The sequence below is a fragment of the Mus caroli genome, chromosome 3 (genome assembly GCF_900094665.2).
Source record: "Mus caroli chromosome 3, CAROLI_EIJ_v1.1, whole genome shotgun sequence".
Taxonomy (NCBI): Eukaryota; Metazoa; Chordata; class Mammalia; order Rodentia; family Muridae; genus Mus; species Mus caroli.
The window spans coordinates 44103087-44122353 of NC_034572.1; the positions used below are offsets into that span (position 1 = coordinate 44103087).

At 40.3% G+C, this 19267-nt stretch overlaps 1 protein-coding gene and 1 pseudogene across 1 annotated transcript in view; one reads left to right on the top strand and one right to left on the bottom strand.

Moving 5' to 3' along the window:
• Positions 1-1391: 1391 nt before the first annotated feature.
• The window catches only part of Slc7a11 (solute carrier family 7 member 11), a 76256-nt gene continuing 58380 nt past the window's right edge, over positions 1392-19267 (bottom strand). The window contains exons 8-12 of the mRNA XM_021158042.1: positions 18409-18512; positions 17514-17610; positions 15565-15714; positions 14085-14262; positions 1392-8727 (exon numbers count right to left, since the gene is read on the bottom strand). Of these exons, the coding sequence (XP_021013701.1) occupies positions 8663-8727; positions 14085-14262; positions 15565-15714; positions 17514-17610; positions 18409-18512 (594 nt within the window). The 3' untranslated portion in view covers positions 1392-8662. The remainder of the gene's footprint in view (positions 8728-14084; positions 14263-15564; positions 15715-17513; positions 17611-18408; positions 18513-19267) is intronic.
• On the top strand, positions 6342-7171 carry LOC110291809 (annotated as a pseudogene).

Consider the following 19267-nt stretch of genomic DNA (forward strand, 5'->3'; position numbering starts at 1 on the left):
TGTTATTGATTTGTGTACGTTGAACCATCCTTGAATGGAGCAGCTGGCCATACTTTTATATATTGAATAAACATTGCTGAGTATTTCCTATGCTCTCCTCCCTAATTTCTTAAACTGTGGTTTCAATTCCGTGTATTGTCACATAACCGGATGTGGTGATTATGGAAAAACTTGGCAGGAGTAAAAGTTTTTCTGAATGCACTATGATCAGAAAATAATTCAAAACCAAATACACAATGAATCCCATTCATCGTGAGCTCGGCAGCACCCTCAGGCTGCCTCACACCACCTCACTGCAGCCTTGGTTCTAAGCACACAACATATCACATTCTGTCACCTCATACAACACCAGCTCCTGCTTTCTGAAACAACTCAGTTCAGGACTGGGACTGCTCTAGGCTACGAAATGCAGTGATTTTGCTCTGCGCACACAGCTTTGCCATTCTGGAAATATAATGGCTTTATTATGAAAGCTTAAACTGTTAAAATATTTGATTTTCAAAATTGTGGACTCACATTTTTTTTCGTTTAAAAACAATCAGTAACACCTGCTTGGGATTAAGCTTGGATTTCTAGTGTGTCCTTAAGTTTGTTTCTACCTTGTAGTCACATGTGCTTATGGAAAATATCAGTCTCAGTTTTGGTGTTTATAGACTCAAATCAACAGACAATTCTGAAACATACTGAAGACCCTCTACATTCTGCAATATCAAATATTTTAGCAAGATTTATTTTTTTAGATTAATAAAGAAGCATATCTGCTTATTCATATGCAATTTGCTTTCATCTTTACATTTTATGGTAAAGTCATAAATGTACCTAATTGTTTTTGAATAAAATTTCTAATAGTAGTAAATATTTGATCAAAATGCCTATTTGGTAAATCCCTATACTTAGAATTGTGTAAGACTTTTTATATACTATGGAAAGCCCTATGTTATGGAAAAACCACACACACAATGGAAATCCCTACACATGATGGAAAACCCTATACACTATGAAAAGCCCTATACAGTGTGGCAAGCCCTACGTACTATATAAAAAAGTTTCAGGTTCATTCAGAAACAAGTAAATAAATGGGAAACAGTTTTGAAAATGTGACCTGATTTCAGTTTCACAAAGAATATTCTAGTGAAACACAGTTTTGGATTAGAAAGAAACAAGAGATGATACTCTTGTCAAAGGTCACAAATGAAAAGACTTGGTCCCACAGTTGAAAATAAGACATTAGGTAAATGAGAGCAGAAGCTAGACAGACATGTACTCTGAAGATGCTGGAGAGATGGGACCTGCCTACACTGTTACCTCACATACAGCAAATTAGTGCCAAGAGATGGTTCAACACATGCAGACAATCAATGAGACAAAAAAAATTCATAAAAAGCGCCAGCTTCAGCTTAAAGCAGTATTTATTTTAAAAAAGAAACATGATGCTTAATATGTAAACTATGAAATATTTATTCAAATGTCCATTTGAAGTATTTTCAAGTAAAAATATATAAAGACAGACATATAGAGAAGCAGCTAGAAGCATTAACAAGTGGCCAGCTCCGCAAACTCAACTGAAATGTAATTCAACAATGCAAATTTTTGTGACATCATACTGCACCAATGCATCCATACAAAAAGATGAACAAGAATTCCCATCGGGAAGTACATTTGTTCCACTGTGCTTTCCCAGTCCTACAAATAGCCCACAAATACCATCTAGCAATGAGTTTGTTGCAGCAGCACTCTCCCAAGAGGGAGCTCACTTAGCTATAGAACCTGCTTTATCTCACACATCACACGTTTGTACACTCATGCCAAGGAATTCAAAGATACATCTCTCTGCAGTGCTCACAACTCATCACTCAGCATCTGTGTATCAAAACCACCTTGCCCTTTTAAGTATTCACCATTTGTACAAAATACAGCCATCACCTTCCCCAAGGTTCAGCATCGCAATGCCATGGTAAAGAACTTAGCCAGTCATGAGGAACGCAGAGAACACAGGGTACCATTTTTGTGTAGGCAGTGTGTTTCCAATCCTGTATTGAGATCACCAGAACAAAGGTGGCCATGCTCCTACATGGAGAATGTTCTAAGGTCATCAGAAACACAGTCTAGATCCAACACAGAGCTTAGCAAGTTTGTAAAATATATCTGGAGCACAGATCAAAGGACAGCTGTGAAGATAATCATAAGATTAAACTGACTACCACTGGGCTAAAGTGATTCCACCAGAACCAGTTAATGATGTTTGCAGAAGAATGAAAGCAAAGCTAAGTACATTTATATAAAGTTCCTGATACATTACTATGAACATACCAGCACATCTATGAATTTTTTCTACTCCTAGATGGCAAAAGTAAAAAAATTAGTAGGCTAAATATTTAGATAAAACTTACAAACTCACATTTTAATGAAGTAAATACAGATATGTTAAAATAAAGATGATTGGACTGAGTTCTGAATTAATAACTAAAATCTTCCTTTCCCAGTGCATGACTACCATGTAATTCTCACTACACAGCAAGAATTACATGCTATGAAATTCAGGGTTCAAGTCTTACCAGAGAGGGAAGACAAATTAAGTTGTCCCAGCATCCTGCACAGCATTAGTGAGACATTTAACTACCTAGTTTGTTTTGTTTTGTTTTGTTTTATCTTGTGCAGCCCAAATAGAAAACATACCTGATACTTATTGTTGCAAAATTCCCACTTGTTGAAAACTACTGACCCTCATTACCACTGTACTGAAACTCACTAATAGAAACAGAAATTCAGGGTCCGCACCTGTGTCTAAAATATGCAAGCTTTGAAGTAAAGTATATACTGTGGTTGCTGCTGATTCTAGAAGCTTCCTAAGGGCAAAACTCTCTGAACAAACATAGTACCAAGAAGAACCTAGTTAAAATTTTGGTTGCATTTTTTTTTTAACAGCAGCAGCAATAATGAAATTCTCAGATAAAACTATTGTCTGACAAGTTTCTCCAAGAAGATGGTTAGGTTGCTCAGATTCATAAAAGAATTTTGGTGGCTTGTGAAGTAGACGCTGTGATATACATCCAGAGATATAGAAAAATATAGGTATGATGAAACAGAATGTTTTGGTCTTAGATTTAAAAAAAATGCTAGTGATCTGAAATCATTATAATACTAAGCTATTTAATGTAATTTTTCCTGCTATAAACTTTCATTCATTGTAAATAATGTTTTTCTTTTATTTACTCAAAGTACTCTTCTACTCTAAGATAACATTATATTATTTAGTACATAGAGTGACAGAGAGATTATAGGCATAGAATAATTCCTAAATTCTTTGAAACAAGATCCTTCCAATTTTAGGAGTAGGAACCCACAATGTCTTGTCTCCTGGTAGGATATGACTGTAGATCTGAGTCTATGGTTATTAGGGGTCATTAGTAAGACCCTTAAGTAAGGTGTGACCACCACCACCCACTTATCCATCCAAAGACCTAACACATTTTCCCACAAGATGCTGTGAAAACCCCATCACACAAAGCGCTCAGAACCCAGTTATCGCTGTGAAGGAGATAACTGAGCATTAGTCTTCTCTTTCTCTCCCCAGCCTTCAACACTGCTCTTAGTGGCTTCATCAAGAGGTAGTAAGGATGTAGCAAGCAGGTCCTCTAAACAGTAATCCATTCACTCTAAAAATCTGTAGTGTGTATGCTAGTGTGTGTTGGGGGGCGGGGGGGGGGAATGCGCTTCCTTTTGCATTGTCTCTGCCAGCCACAGGGCTCTCAGATGCATAATGAGTAACTGGGTCTTTAAAAGTATTGTCTATAAAACTGTGCAGGTGGGGATTGACAGGGCAAAAGGACCTCTGATCTAAACAGACTGAAATACACACACCAAGTAGCAGGGAGTTGTCTGCAGGCTGAAACCACCCTCTGCATTTCAAGTCAACTGGAAATAAGGAAGAAAAGGGAGGAACAGATCTTTTCACTAAGAAAATCTTAGGAAGTGAGTCTTTCTATAGCTACCATCTTGAAGGCATAATATCAAAAACTGAGATACAGCGAGCTGTTCTTTTATGTAAATAGAACAGAAATGATAAAAAAAAAAAAGAAACAAGCAACAGTGTCATCATAAGTTGATAAAGAAGGACATGGCCTCATAAAATGAACAGGTGAGCTTCCTATGTGCCCATAACATGTGCATTTGCACCAGTTATGTGACACAATAGGGACAGATCATTTATTTTTAGATACCAAATAATTGGAAAATTCAATAAAATAAAAGATTGTTTGTAAAATTGGCTATTAAATCATCTACTTTAAAGTTTAATATTAGCAATCAGAGGCCTACTTAGAGGTCACACTTTCCAGCTGTCAAATATATTGAGAATGGACTTTGGAAATACTGTTTGTGGGGAAATTTAGCTAAACTACATATGCAGGCAATCATTCTTTTATCCATACATAATGTAAACAGAAACTATGCAAATGACTTGCGACCTTCTCTATAATCTCCTTGCCATTACACAGTGCCATGACCTAATTCTCAGCCTGAATGTTTAGGGACATAAGAGATCACCTGCATTCTATCAGCACCGACACAGAGCACCTCAGGAAGCCAATGATATTCAAATAAAATAAAGTTTCTTGAGTCATCTCCATTGAAATCTCAAATGTATTTCTCTCCAAAAATAAGGAAAGAAAAAAAAAACTACAAATAAAACCTCATTCATTTCTTTTCTACTATTCACGACTTAACCCAGTTGACATCACTGACTTCTGTATCACATAGAACTTATGAGACAGCCACTAGTGGTTTTTATGTGTATATTTCAATTAACATGGACTTTACATATTTAACATGTGTTTTACAAATATTCTATGATTACTTCTAATGGAAAAATAATGGGGACTAATTTTACCTTATTCACAAAGAAAATATAGATATTACAGTGTCCAAAGTCTATGTACTTTTCCTTGTCTTTAAAAGTTTTTCACATATATTTAATATATAGGAGTGTTTTGTCTGCATGGATATATGTGCACTATGTGCATGCCTGTACATACAAGAGGGCACTGGGTCCCCTGGAACTGTAGTTACCCATGGTGATAGCTGCCATATGGGTTCTCTGTAAAGGTGTTAAGTGTTCTTCAAGCCAAACCACCTCTTTAGCCCCAATCCCTGGTCTTTTAAAAATATAAAATCTTTGCAAGTGAGTGCTAGGGATGGGGTCTTGGAAGGAGCTTAGGTGCATTAGATGCACCCAAATGCCTGCCTCATTAGGTTCTCAAGGTGCTCATTTACAATCAAGAGACAAGCATTAAAATTTCCCTTCTTTGTGGCATGATGGTAAAATGTGGTAGGGACCTTGGGTTGTCTTTTCACACCTCAGTTATAGAATATTTAAAAAAGGGAGAGAAGCAGGCTTTCTTAGCATCCCATTCACCTGTAAATTGAGATGAAACAGGGAATTCCCAAAGGCTGATCTCAACTTACTATGACGTCTAGTAAAGAGTTGCACTCATGGTAACCATCTGTTGCTGTTCAAATGGCAATTAAGAAAGCAATTTAAGCAGACACATAAGGCAATCTGAAAGGCAAAATGTTCCTATATGCATATTTTAGTGTTATAGTATCTGCAGAGCACAGAGAAATAACCCTATCAGCTGTCCTGATCCTGTACCCGCAGGGCTGGGGAGCAAACATGCACAGACTGTGGGTGGACACTCATGACCTCACAAATGGACCTGGACCCCGCCATGTTTACTACGAGAAATGTTCAATCTCCTGATAAAAGACAAGAGCAGGACCTGCTGTCTGCTGAGCAGAGCCAACCATTTCCAAGAGCCACTTGAAATCAAAGGGGAGAACCTAGTGCTTTAAAGAAGAGATAAAGTAGTGCTATAAGAATATCAGTCAACGGAAATATTTATAATCATGCGAGGAGAATAAAATTGCATCTAATCATTGGAAATCTTTATGAGATGCTTTAAAAGTTACATGTTAGATGCTTTGTATACTAAACGAAGAATATTTGAAAATAGAGTATTGTATATTTTAAACTGTTTGGGCTGCATTTAACTTGGTGTTATAGTACTCAAATCATGGTTTTATATAAACATTCAAATATGTGCATCAGCACAAACATTGACCCATGTAATTGCATGTGTATATACATATATAAATCTAAAATATGAGAAACATTTACTTTGTATAAAAACACACATTACAAGTGTGCAGGAGTATTCCTGAATTAAAAACCTGTTTTATGGCCTCATTGCGTTACTTACCTCGACTCTTAGTTGTCGGGAATGGTAACTGACACCCAGTGTCTGCTTCTCTCTCTCACCCTAGCCCTCTAACCCATTGATATCATGCGTGAGTGCATCTCCATCCACGTTGTCCAGGCTGGTGTCCAGATCAGCAATGCCTGCTGGAAGATCCAGCCTGATGGTCAGATGCCAAGTGACAAGACCACTGGGGGAGGAGATGACTCCTTCAACACCTTCTTCAGTGAGACAGGAGATGGCAAGCATGTTCCCCGGGCAGTGTTTGCAGACCTGAAACCCACAGTCATTGATGAAGTTCGCTCTTCCACCCTGAGCAGAGCTCATCACAGGCAAGGAGGATGCTATGCCCGTGGCCACTACACCATTGGCAAGGAGATCATTGGCCTTGTCCTGGACAGGATTCACAAGCTGGCTGACCAGTGCACGGATCTCCAGGGCTTCTTGGTTTTCCACAGCTTTGGCGGGGGAACTGGCTCTGGCTTCACCTCCCTGCTGATGGAGTGGCTCGCCCTTGATTATGGGCCCTAAATGTTGATCTGACAGAATTCCAGACCAACCTGGTACCCTACCCTCGTATCCACTTCCCTCTGGCCACTTATGCCTTTCATCTCTGCTGAGAAAGCCTACCATGAGCAGCTTTCTGTAGCAGAGATCACCAATGCCTGCTTTGAGCCAGCCAACCAGATGGTGAAATATGACCCCCGCCATGGTAAATACATGGCTTGCTGCCTGCTGTACTGTGGTGATGTGGTTCCCAAAGAGTCAATGCTGCCATTGCCACCATCCAGACCAAGTGCAGCATCCAGTTTGTAGATTGGTGCCCCACTGGCTTCAAGGTTGGCATTAACTACCAGCCTCCCACTGTGGCACTTGGTGGTGACCTGGCCAATGCCCAGTTCAGGATAATTTTTTAAAACATTTTGTTTTTACGTGGTCAGAATATAAGAGATTAAATTAACTGTGCCTATGCTGAGCATTTAATTTTTGGATGTTAGGAAAAATATTTTGAAAATCCCACCATTACATTGATACCATTTGAATATGGCTACTGTTTTCTAACTCTGATTTAACATATGGAGCTAGCTGAACAACATTACTGAAGACTCTCCTTCAATGGGTTTGGTCACAGCTCCCTCTTTTGCAAATTGAATTATAACCAAAGTGAAGAAATGATTGAAACAGCCTAGATTTTCACAAAGCAGTGGCATTTCGTTCATAGTTTTTATGTAAATCTGCACTTTTCCTAATTGATCCAGATAGTTTTAACCAGAGGCATATTTTAACAGAACTGTAAAGAGAATGCACACACTGTCAAAAACTCATCCCCAGGTGAAAACAGCCACAAAGAAAAAAGTAAAAGTGAGTAATTACTAACACTGCATATGAATGGGGCTCATAAAGAGAAAGCCCAATACTTGGAGTTTTGTGGGCAATGTCTCCCATGCTGATGTTGTACTGTGATGAGGAAAACATTTTTGTCCACCAAGAAGTACATTATCAAAGAGGTGGACAATGGATAGCATACCAAACTGTACACATTTTCAGGAAAAAAACAAACCACAATGAATGCACAGTGATGTTGCAAACACCAAGCTTCCTGACAATGAGTGATGATGAAGTTAACCTAACAAGTTCTCAATGTTTTTAGTACAAACATAGATCCTAGGATTGTGTCATAAATACTAACCCCTGGAAATACTTGTTTTAGGCATTTAAGAAAATTAGGGTATAGATGTATTTCAATGGTAGAGTGCTTGTCTGGCTTTTGTAAAGCCCTGAATTTGATCTCAAGCTACATACACACACACACACACACACACACACACACACACACTACTCCCACATCTTTTGTTCTTATGCTCTGAGTATAAGCCATTGAAAGATAAGTGACAGCAATGTTGATCACTAAGGGAAAAGAATCCAAGGTCAATATCAAATTCATTCTACCTTCTTTGCTACAATAATGACATTTTTTTCAGAAAAATAAAAAACAAAATACTTTCACAGTATAGATGTCCCCAGTAAGTAAAGCTATGTTTATAGACCTCATATATACAGAAACCATTTTGGTCTTCTATTCAAGGTTCTCAGTCATGATAAAAAACATGGTAGAGGAATGATAGCCCAGGTACCAAAGCCCTTAGGTTTTTTTTCCTTTCCCCCCAGCAGATAGGCACTAGACTCAAGAATTGTGAGCTTGCCTCACTGTATGACTTGCATATTAGCTTGCTACAAATACATGGAGTTACCAGTAAGTTGCTCAGAAATTAATTTGAATACGCTAGAGGATATGAATAGAGATAACTGATTCCTTTAGTCCATCATCAACGTTGTGCTTTCTTGAAATAAAAATCCATTTTGTATCTCAATCCTGGGCAGATGGCCAAGCTTTTGATGCATTAAGTTCATAATTCTTTAGAGTCTTCTGGTACAACTTCTAGTATAATCTGTAATGTTCTGGTTATTCTGTCTATAAAGAAATAAGGAGAAATTAAAATGCATGAAAATCACAGTGGCATAAAAATAGCAAAATGTGAATTATTTGGGGATGAATACTGAGAAGACACAGCTCCCTTCTTTACGGAGCACTTCCGAGAATTATTTACTTCATTACATTCCTATCATCCTCAATTAGTTGACTTGTCACTACTACAACTTCCCATGATGCTTTCTCAGTAAGAATATATTAATATTTTGTATTCAAATAAGAACATTTATTTATGAACCAGGAGGCTGAAAATATTTTTGAGACAATGGGACCGAGATATAAATAAATGTTTACAAATATTCTTCATGTTCAGCTCAAAATGGGTTTGTTCTCTTTTTTTACATAGGGGATAACAACCAATTTCTCAGAACAGTCAGGAGGAGAATAGTATTTCCAGTGTCTAATCTGTAGTACTGTTCAGCAAATTATCTTAATTATCAAGACCTAGTTTGTCTCATGAGTAGAATGAGAAACTTGGACTAATTTGGGTCACTAAGGTCTGGTCCTTAGACCAATTACATTAAACACTCTCTACAATTCAGATTTTGCTTCAAGTCAAGGTCTCAGTCTCCCAAAGGTTTAACCCAGCAAGAGGTAACTCTAATGGACACCAAAATATAATGACCCCTGGCTTATATTACTTTTACTAATATGTTCTGACCACAGAGCTAGGGGGCTGGGCTTGGTGGTGATGGTTTTACGGACATTCTTGTTTTCTTGTTGTCATCAATCCCCATAGAACATCTTTCAAAGTCTCCTGATCTTAAAGAAGCCTAGGTAGCATCCTCTCCAAGGTTCCAGACCCAAATCATTTCCCCTCCAGACACTTTTCTCTTCTCTGATGACTTGTTATTCTAACAAGCCCTTGCACGCAATATTTAACTACATTTTAAAAAGCTATTTTTATCCTTTGTTCTCTGCTTCTTGTGGTGTTGCTAAATGTCCCTCCTTTGAACACTTGGCCCCCATCTGTTGGTGCTGTTTAGGAAGACAGTGTAAGGTTTACGGGTACAGCCTCACTGGGCTATACATAAGAGGGCAAGTTTGGAGACTTTATGGCCTAGCCTTACTTCCTATAAAGCCTCTCCTTGGTTTCTGCTCCCTTGCTAAAGACAGTGGACCAGCCACCTGGGAAACCCCAGCAGTTGTGCCTTCTATGCCAGGAGGGGCTGTCATCACCCAAACTATGAACCAAAAATCCTTCCTCCCTTAGACTGCCTCTTGCCTGGTATGTTGTTGCAGAACAAAGAAAAGTAACAAATACAGTAATAATCCCTGAGGGAGTTTGCCTGGAGACATCCTGTGGTTTTGTTTTGTTTTGTTTTATGGGGGGAGGGCATGTTTTGTTTTTGCTTGTTTTTAACCCTATGTTTATTTAAAGGGGTCTCATGTACAGTAATGTCAAATGTTACACCTTACATATTTATTAAATAAGTTGTATTTTATACAGTCCACTCTGCCATGAAAGCAATAATCAAACCCCATATTTGCAGAGAATAATATGGTAAAATTATCAGACAGACAGACAGAGACAGAGAGAGAGGGGGAGAATAAGCAATGGGATTAAAGAAACAAGGCCTCAAGCCCCTGTTAGCCCTGCTCAAACCCCTGCATAAACTCCTAAACTAATCTCTCCATCCTGTCTTCTCACTTGGTCCTCCACTCCTGACATCAAAGCTCTTTCCTACTGTTTTGCCTTAATGTAGGTCTCTATATGCTGTCTTGTTAGATCTCTTGCTCCCTGGTGTGGGAACTCTGCATTCATTCCAGACAACAGTAGCAACTGGGATGGCCCTGTATCCTTCTGAAAGCACAGTTTCCATTCTTCTCTCAGCTGAGCAAGACCAAGACCCAGAGTGGGTGGTTCAGCCTAGCCAGCTCTGTTGACATTCTCCCCAGCTCTCCCTTTGGGGTCCGAGTGGTGCCGTAATGTTTATTATGATGGGGTGCTCAGACAGGCATTTGGCCTGAGGTACATATTGGTTTCCCGACTTTTCCTCCTAAGCTGTCCTACAACAGTGGGGCTGGCACAGCTGCTCAGTGGAACCAAGGAAGCATCTAGAAACACTACAGAACACGTGGCTTTTGGAGTGCTACATATCCATACTCACAGTAAGGTTAGTGGCCATACAATAATAAATCTCTATTATTGCCTTTTCAAATAAAGATAAGCTGATGACCTACAGTTGGAGGTTTCCATAATTACAACCTACAGAACCTTACAGCCATTCAGTGATTTCGATTTCCATGTTCCATCCTTGTTATTCTTAAAGGAAACCAGGGATACAACTGACTTTGCACAATCTCATCCACACATCACACCTGGGATCCGCAGAGGATCAACAGCCAGGATTGAGCTAGCCTGGGAAGCAGTGCAAAGCTATCCTGCCCCAGAAAATAATTTCAGTATGTTCTCTTAAAGGGGGGAAGAAGGTGAATGCCTTTGTATTTATTTATATATATTTATATTCATACTTTTTAATGGAACATCTTCTGAGCCCCTAAGAAATCTATAGGTGAACTTAATGAATTAAAATGGTCATCTCTAACCTTCAGGACAGTTTATAAATGCATTCACCAGCTTTTGGTGGACTGTTCCCAATGAAGCCACCTTGACAGGCTTCAGGCAGCATAGGCTCTTAGGCTCTCAAATTGCAAGCTTGCTGTCCACAAAGATGGATTACAGGCATTCTGTTCATGGTGGCCAGAATAAATTCTCCCCCCCCCCTTTTTTTACAACCAAAAATAAGGCTGCCTCTATATCTCTCCCTGAGCAAGAGGGACTGACTGCCAGTCATCCTAATGGCTCTCAGCTGCAATAGGGTTGGGTGGATAAGGAGAGGCTACCAAGTTCAATGGCTGCTGCTAGCACTGGCGTGGGTTTCCTGGGTCTAGTACTCTGTGTATCCAAACATATCAGGGTGAACCTGCATACTTTTCCTCCTCTAAGAAGCTTGTCTGTTTGTAAATAAATGAATAATATAGATATAATATAGATATAATATTACATATAATTTGTACTATAATTTGTATTACAAGATATATATTACAATTATATAAATTATAATATATAATACAAATATATATAATATAGATAAATATGTGTATAAATACATTTATATTGTAATATAAATATAAGTAATATAAACAACTAAAGGTCTGCCCCATTGTTACAGAGGAGAAAGCTTTCTGCATATCTGACTATCCCCTTAAGAGAGTGCTTTCTTCTAGCTTTGGAGATGCTATCACATAAAAAAGTGGTTCAATACTGGCATCCTGTGGCCAGAGACATTCATCAGATCTTTAAAAAATCTCACTTCCTTAGGCTCAGAACACTCCCTGACTGTGCCAACTAGCCTTGTACCAGTATCTGTGCACTAGAATGATGTCTAGTTACAACTTCTGGAAATAAATGTTCCCAGGATTAATCTATTCACACATACTAAGGTTAAAGGAGAGACAAAACATAAAAACTAGAGAATTTCACCGGGCAAAACAACATGATATTAAACTATTGAACCAACTGCTCTGGGCAAGGCTCACCTGCCTTCAAGCTCACGTGGAGTTTTCTCTCTAACACAAAGTGTCTTTGGGGAAGGGTTGGGCACTACTATAGGACTCTCTGGTTTCATCTGTGTGTTTTGTTTTGGCCAAAGGCTAAGAAAATACTTGCTTCTGCAGCAATAAATATTATGAATTTTCTTTATCTTACTACAAGAACACTGCCTGAGAGGAAAATCAAACAGAATTACAGGGGACTGCTGTTTTCCCCCACTTCCTTTCAAGGCGTCTATAAAGATAAAGAGCGGCAGTGATCAGAGTTTAAAGCAGAGCGCTCTGCCCTGTTACTGGTAAGAGTTAACAGTGTCCCGAGAACCAATCACCACCCTGGGTTTCCTCCATAGCAGTTCCTTCCACAAATGGCTAATGCAGCGGCCTTGGAGATTCTCAGACCATCATCGGAGGAAGAAACACAGCAAAACCTCTAAAATTACCCGAGCACAGAAGGGCAATGAAGAAAAAGATCACGTTTGAAAATGTCTGATCTGAATTGACAGAGCAGCCTGGAGCCCGCGATTGTGAGAGGAAAGACCAGCTAGAACTGGCCGACTGCACAGGGAAAGAAAGAAAGCCTTCTAGTGGGGACAACAAGAAGAACTTTCGCTTTGTTCTCCTCCGCCCCACCCATCCCAAAGGCTGCTGGCTCCTCTAGGCCTCCGGCTTTCTGTCACGCATGCTCAAGGTCTCTCTAATGTTTTAGTCTGATATTTTGTCATAGGACGAGGATCTATTGCAGTAAATTTTTTTATTGGATATTTCCTTTATTTACATTTCAAATGTTATCCCTTTTCCCAGTCCCCCCATCCCAAAACCCCCTACCCCACCCCCACCCCCCGTGTTTCTATGAGGGTGTTCCCCCACCCACGCACCCACTCCTGTTTATGCTGGGGCATCGAGCCTTCATAGGACCAAGGGCCTCTTCTCCCACTGATGTCCGACGACACCATCCTCTGCTACATATGCAGAATTTTGATGTCCAGCAAAGTGCAATATGGACAATGGCTTCTACTACTTAAATGGTTGTTGGGAGAATGTGCTTACACATGTGCAAACATAGAGAAACCACACAAGAAAGCTGCTACTCTTGGTTTGGTTGTTGTTGTTGTTGTTGTTGTTGTTGCTGGAAACCTCTTCAGCTCACTTTTCCTAACGAGGTAGTATTATAGCCATGATGTTTAAGACATTTGCTGCCTTCCACCTCACTCCCCAACAAACCTTACATCATTGGTCAACTTAATGCTAGCATAGCCACTAGACTTGTTCAACCAAAGAACACAATCATTATGTCACTAAGGGATTCAGAAGAGCAGTGGGCAGCACTGAAAAACTTCTACCTAAAGAAGCTATTCTTGGGCTGGTGAGATGGCTCAGTGGGTAAGAGCACCCGACTGCTCTTCCGAAGGTCCGGAGTTCAAATCCCAGCAACCACATGGTGGCTCACAACCATCGGTAACGAGATCTGACTCCCTCTTCTGGAGTGTCTAAAGACAGCTACAGTGTACTTACATATAATAAATAAATAAATATTTAAAAAAGAAGCTATTCTTTCTCTAAAACTCCAGTGATGACGATCACCAGAATGAAATACCCAGAAGGGCTGCACTCTGCATGCCTTTCCTGTCTCTCTCTTCACGCGGCAGTTACAATGCAGTCATTTAGTTTAACTGACCACTGTGCCACTAGTAGCTTTATTCTCTAAGAGATGCATATTAGCCATGTACAGCTTTATGGGTTTTCTACAACACAGTAGCCAGGGCCAAGATGCTTAAAAGACTTACCTGATAATCGTCTGAACCACTTGGGTTTCTTGTCCCATACAATGAAGAGATAATATGCAGGGACTCCAGTCAAGGTGATAAGGAAGCCGACCCCGGTGCTGAATGGGTCCGAGTAAAGAGAGAGGACAACCATGAAGAGGCAGGTGAAGGAAAATAGTGCTGGGATGAAGAGAGGCACCTGAAACACAACCAAAAGAAAACAGCTTCACGCCTGCGCAGTCCACCGGGGTAGAGGGCGTCAGTCACATGACTGGGTCATCACAGAGCATGTACTAGGTCAGTGTAATTTCTTAACTTGTTTTAGAACATGTGAACCAAGTCTTGAGCTAAGAAATTTTGTTTCCTAGCGGATGGTCTATTCAAATTTCTTTTCTAGGAAAGTATCAACATGATTTACATTTTTCATCTTAGGAGATTGGTTCTTTGATAATCACAATTAGAACCCGCGGAGTCAAGAGTGCCAGTGACTTTGCTACATGTTAAAACCTTTCAGTGGATATTGATTTCCTGTTGAGAGTCACAATAAGACCCAAATGGGAATGAAACGGGCCAACTCTTAGTCAACAGCTAATAAAGATGCTGCGAGCGCGTGGCAACCGATACAATTAGAGTCAAATCCTGATAACATGACTGGCAGCATTATCTGTGCTAAGTCTTAAAAGCAAATAAATAGTGAGATCACACCGACCCACGGACGTCTGAGACTGATGGATGACAAGGCTGCTCTCCAGCCCTGCCAAAGGAAAGCGCCAGGTAGAGGTACTGGTCATCTACTCAGTGGTGAGCTTTCGCCTTGGTATCTCAACCTCCCTAATGCTACAACCTTTTAATACAGTTTCATATGTGGTGACGATACCCCCCAACCATAAATTATTTTCATTGCTACTTTGTAACTGTAATTTTTATACCATTATCAATCATAACGTAAATATCCGTGTTGTCGATGGTCTTAAGCAACCCCGTGAAAGGGTCATTTGAACCCCAAGGGGCCGCAACCCACTGGTGAAGAGTTGCTGCTTTAGAGCATATAGCAGAAAAAAAAAACCACCACAATGTTAACAAGTTCCAATAAGGACTAAAATACCTAGTCTGTAAAGCAGCACTCTTGGCCGAGTTTTAACTAATGAAATTCTCTTTCTTTCACAGCCCAGCTGTTTGCAATCACTTAGTATGAAGACAGGGGTATGCCAATGCTCTGGACGTACCCAAGCCATGTATGAAAACCCAGTGTGGAAAGTATCTTTTAACACTGTCTGTTCTCCACAGATAAAGTCTGTGACTAGTTCACTATATCATACTTAAACATGCATGTCATTTCCCCAAGTGAAGTGCAACAGAGGAGGTTCTCCCAGCAAGAGTTAAATATCATACTCCGCAGGCCCCTGCCCTACCCAACCTGCCCATCATCAAGTTATGACAAAAGGAGGCCTAGGTATTAGGAGAGAGATTTATGTAAACCCATCAAGATGGCCGAAGTTACCTTGAAAGGACGATGCATATCTGGGCGTTTGTACCGAAGATAAATCAGTCCTGCGACTGCCAGCCCCATAAAAAGCCACCTGGCAAAACTGAGGAAATTTAGAAGACTATAGAGGTCTCCGGAGAAGAGCATCACCATCGTCAGAGGATGCTGGGGTGGAGGAGAGACAAAGTAAGCAAAGGGACTAAGGGGGAACAGGTAACAACAGTCAATGGCACCACTTCACACTGTAAGTGTCCCATCCAGTAGTTACTCATAATGCTAGGCTACCATCCTGACCAAAGCCTAGGTCCCACAAACTTCTTTTCTAGATTCTGTTCTTATGCTGCAACAAAGCCTCCTTTGGAGGATGCTGTCAGGAGCCCCATTTCAGTTAGAATTTTGTAAGAATTTGCTGTTTGGTTCCTTTGTTGGTTTCCTTTTCATTGGAAAGGAGACAATGTATTTTCTGTTGTTTTGCTTTTGTGTGGAAGGGTGTCTGTCCATCTTGACACAGGTGCACATGTGTATAAATGCAGGGATATTTGTAAATGCATGTGGAAGCCAGAAGACAATTTCTACCTTGTGAGACAGGGTCTCTCATTGGCCTAGAATTGGCCATGCAGGCTAGGCTGACTGGCCAGGGAACTCTGGGGAGCCTCCTGTCTCTGCCTACCAAGTACTGGGATTATGAATGCAAGTTACTATGCCAATATTGGTTCTGAGGGACTAAACTCAAGTTCTCATGCTTGCAAGACTAGCAGCGTGTATAGGTACACCTTACTTGAGACACTATGTTTTCAAAGAAGAAAAAAAAAATCCAATCACTCAAAATCATGCAGAATCAATTAGAAAATTTCCAATCATAAATATTAAATGTAGATAACTGGGGAACTCTAAGAAAGCTCTGAAATGACTTATGAAGTGCTCTTGGGACCCACACACAGGCAATGACCATGTGACGGTGAATCTCTTAGCTCCCAGCATTGACCTCTTCCTACTCCAGGTCAGCTCTCCCCTTGTGCTGACTGCGTGTGACCCTCAAGACCAGGAAAGAATAAACATAGAGAACAAGAACATCAGAGCAGGACTCTGCAGCTGAAAAAAGCCAAGGACAGCATGAACGATAGCAGAGGCGTCACACGCAAGCCCTCTTCATGGAATAATACATCCTGTTCCCACAAGTGACGTTAGCTTCCAGGCTGTGCACAGAGTGTATGCGTACTTTCAAAAGAAATTTCAAGGAAACATTCTGAAAGAAATTAAATGCATGGAGAAGGAAAAAAAAAATCCAGGGTCCCCTTGACAGCAGATTCTGGTTAAGAAAAAAATGTTACTAAAATCAGAGGGGGGAAAATAACTATAGCATTGCTGATGGGTATTTGAGGGCTCTTATACCTTTTGTATCCCACATTTCACAAATGTTGTTCCCAGCCTAGAGAATCCCACAGTTTACATTTAGGGGTTTTCTTTCTTCTCTTTAAGGTTTGCTCTCATAGGTCTCAGTTTCTCTTGGAGAACCATTTCTCTGCTTGGTGTTTTATCTATGCTTTGAATTACGTTGTATGGCAGGAGCCAGGAGGAGACAATGGATAATTTTTGCACAGTCTGCTTTCAGCTGAACTCTGAGTCCGGAGTTTAGATTGTAACCTTGTGGGTTTTTTTTTTTTCTTTCTTTTTCTTTCCTTTGAGGTTCTCTGCCAAGGAGAGAAACCACAGCCTTCATTTCCCTTCACACCTTACAAATTTCTGCAAAGGTGAAACAGAACTAAGGTGGGTCATATCCCAGGGCATCCGATACACATCAAAAGCACGCCATGGAAGCAAGCCATTGCAACATCTCTGGCCTCCCAGAAAATGATACACGGAGCACCAACTGAGTGGTGAATCGGGAGGGACGTCGGGTCCATTCCCTCCTTCCTAACCATTTTGTGAGGTTATATCTACATGTACTTGTTAATATGCATTACCAAAACAATAACAGCTGGCAAAGGAGTGTGCTTGTGGACATGAATCATAGAGAGGATTTCCGGAAGGTGCCCTTCTCGAGATGCGACGTAGAATAACCTGCGGGGAGAAAAAACGGTGAAGTTGACTATAGAATCAATCATTCAAATGGGTAACAATCTTAAATCCCCGAAGCAATATGGACGAATCTTCCTTATGCTAGGCATCTTGACATTTCTTATCTGGTCATTTGAGTTGTGCTTTGGAGACAAAGGGCAGATTTCATCATAAGTCTCCTTTCAGGACATACAGTGTCTGGGGAATATCTTATATCGCTCCGAGGAAAAACAATAGCAATATTGCACTGAGTAGAGTTCTCCCTATACTTGAGTAGCTGCTGGCAAATTCAGTGCTAGATTGTTAGTGTCAGTCCAAGCTAGCACACATTCAGTGCACATGTACACACATGTACATGCATGTTGTGTTAACATTTCTCTAATTTAAACTGTAACATAGACAAAAAAAAAAAAAGATTTTTTTTTTTGTGCCATCTAACTAAGAAAAAAAAATGGTTACAGATGGTGGAGTGGTGATTTCTGCTTTCAATTTTACTCTTTTTCGTGGCACCTTCAGGAAAACAAAAGACTTTATCGCTAGAAATAAAGGCCGTTATAAGACCCTGTAGACTCACTCTTAAAAAATGCAGCATGCCGGGATCAGAGTGGGCTATGTGTAGATACGCAGCGCCCTCTACTGGACAGAATGAAACCTGCTTCACTGGAATCTACGAGGAACTTGCATATCCCTTTAAAAACAACAGGTTCGGAGGAACTATTGCTTTTCTCTTTAAAAGTTATCCTTATCACATCCAATCTCTAAAACAGAAATGTGTTTCTGAAAATACATGAACTCCCTCACCTGGAGACAGCGAACACACCACCGTTCATGGAGCCGAAGCAGGAGAGGGCAACAAAGATCGGGACTGCTAATGAGAATTTTCCTAGCAGCCGCTCAGAGAAGGTCTGAGGAAGGAAAGAACGGAGCAAATTAATGCTTTCCCCGAAAGTGGAATAAAATGAAACAATTTAGGCCAAACTTGCTCTTTGACTTTCTATTAGCCTGGTGCTACGTGAATGTTTTATTATCCTTCTTTTTCGTTAGGGTCAAACTGACTCCACAAGACAATCCCAGCAGCGGGTACCACGGCATTCCTTGTCTCAGACCTGTGGGCAAAGGTCTAAGCAGTCGCCTTCTCTGTCCCTCCAAAGCAACGATCTGTTTACTGACTCTTTATCAACTATCACCTCCGATAAGAGGAAGGGGCTCAGTTCGGAAATTCTACATTTAGAGACAGAAATTGTTCTGCACAATCCCAGAAAGCCACCTTTGTATGAAGAGGTATAGATACACACTGGCGAGTGTTACCGGTACTTGTTTCACATAGCAACCTCAGTGCGGGAGGATAAATCAAAACAATAGACAAGTTGACCATTTCATCACAAGAGTGAGCCACTCTGAAGGTTCTTTACCCGGTAAGCCCTACCAGCTGAACCTGTTTATGGAGTCAGCCCTCCCCCACCCTAGGAGGCCATCATTTCCTTCCAGGGTTTCCTGTAAAAGGCTAGAACAAAATTCCAATTCTGACAAGCGACAGAAAATATAAATAAATGAAATAAATGGTAGACAAAGTTCTAAGCTTTCCTCCTAGGCTGTCACAGGGGTAATCTTGCACATTTGTATAAAGGATGCTGTTTGTTGTTCTTGTTGTTGTTGTTAA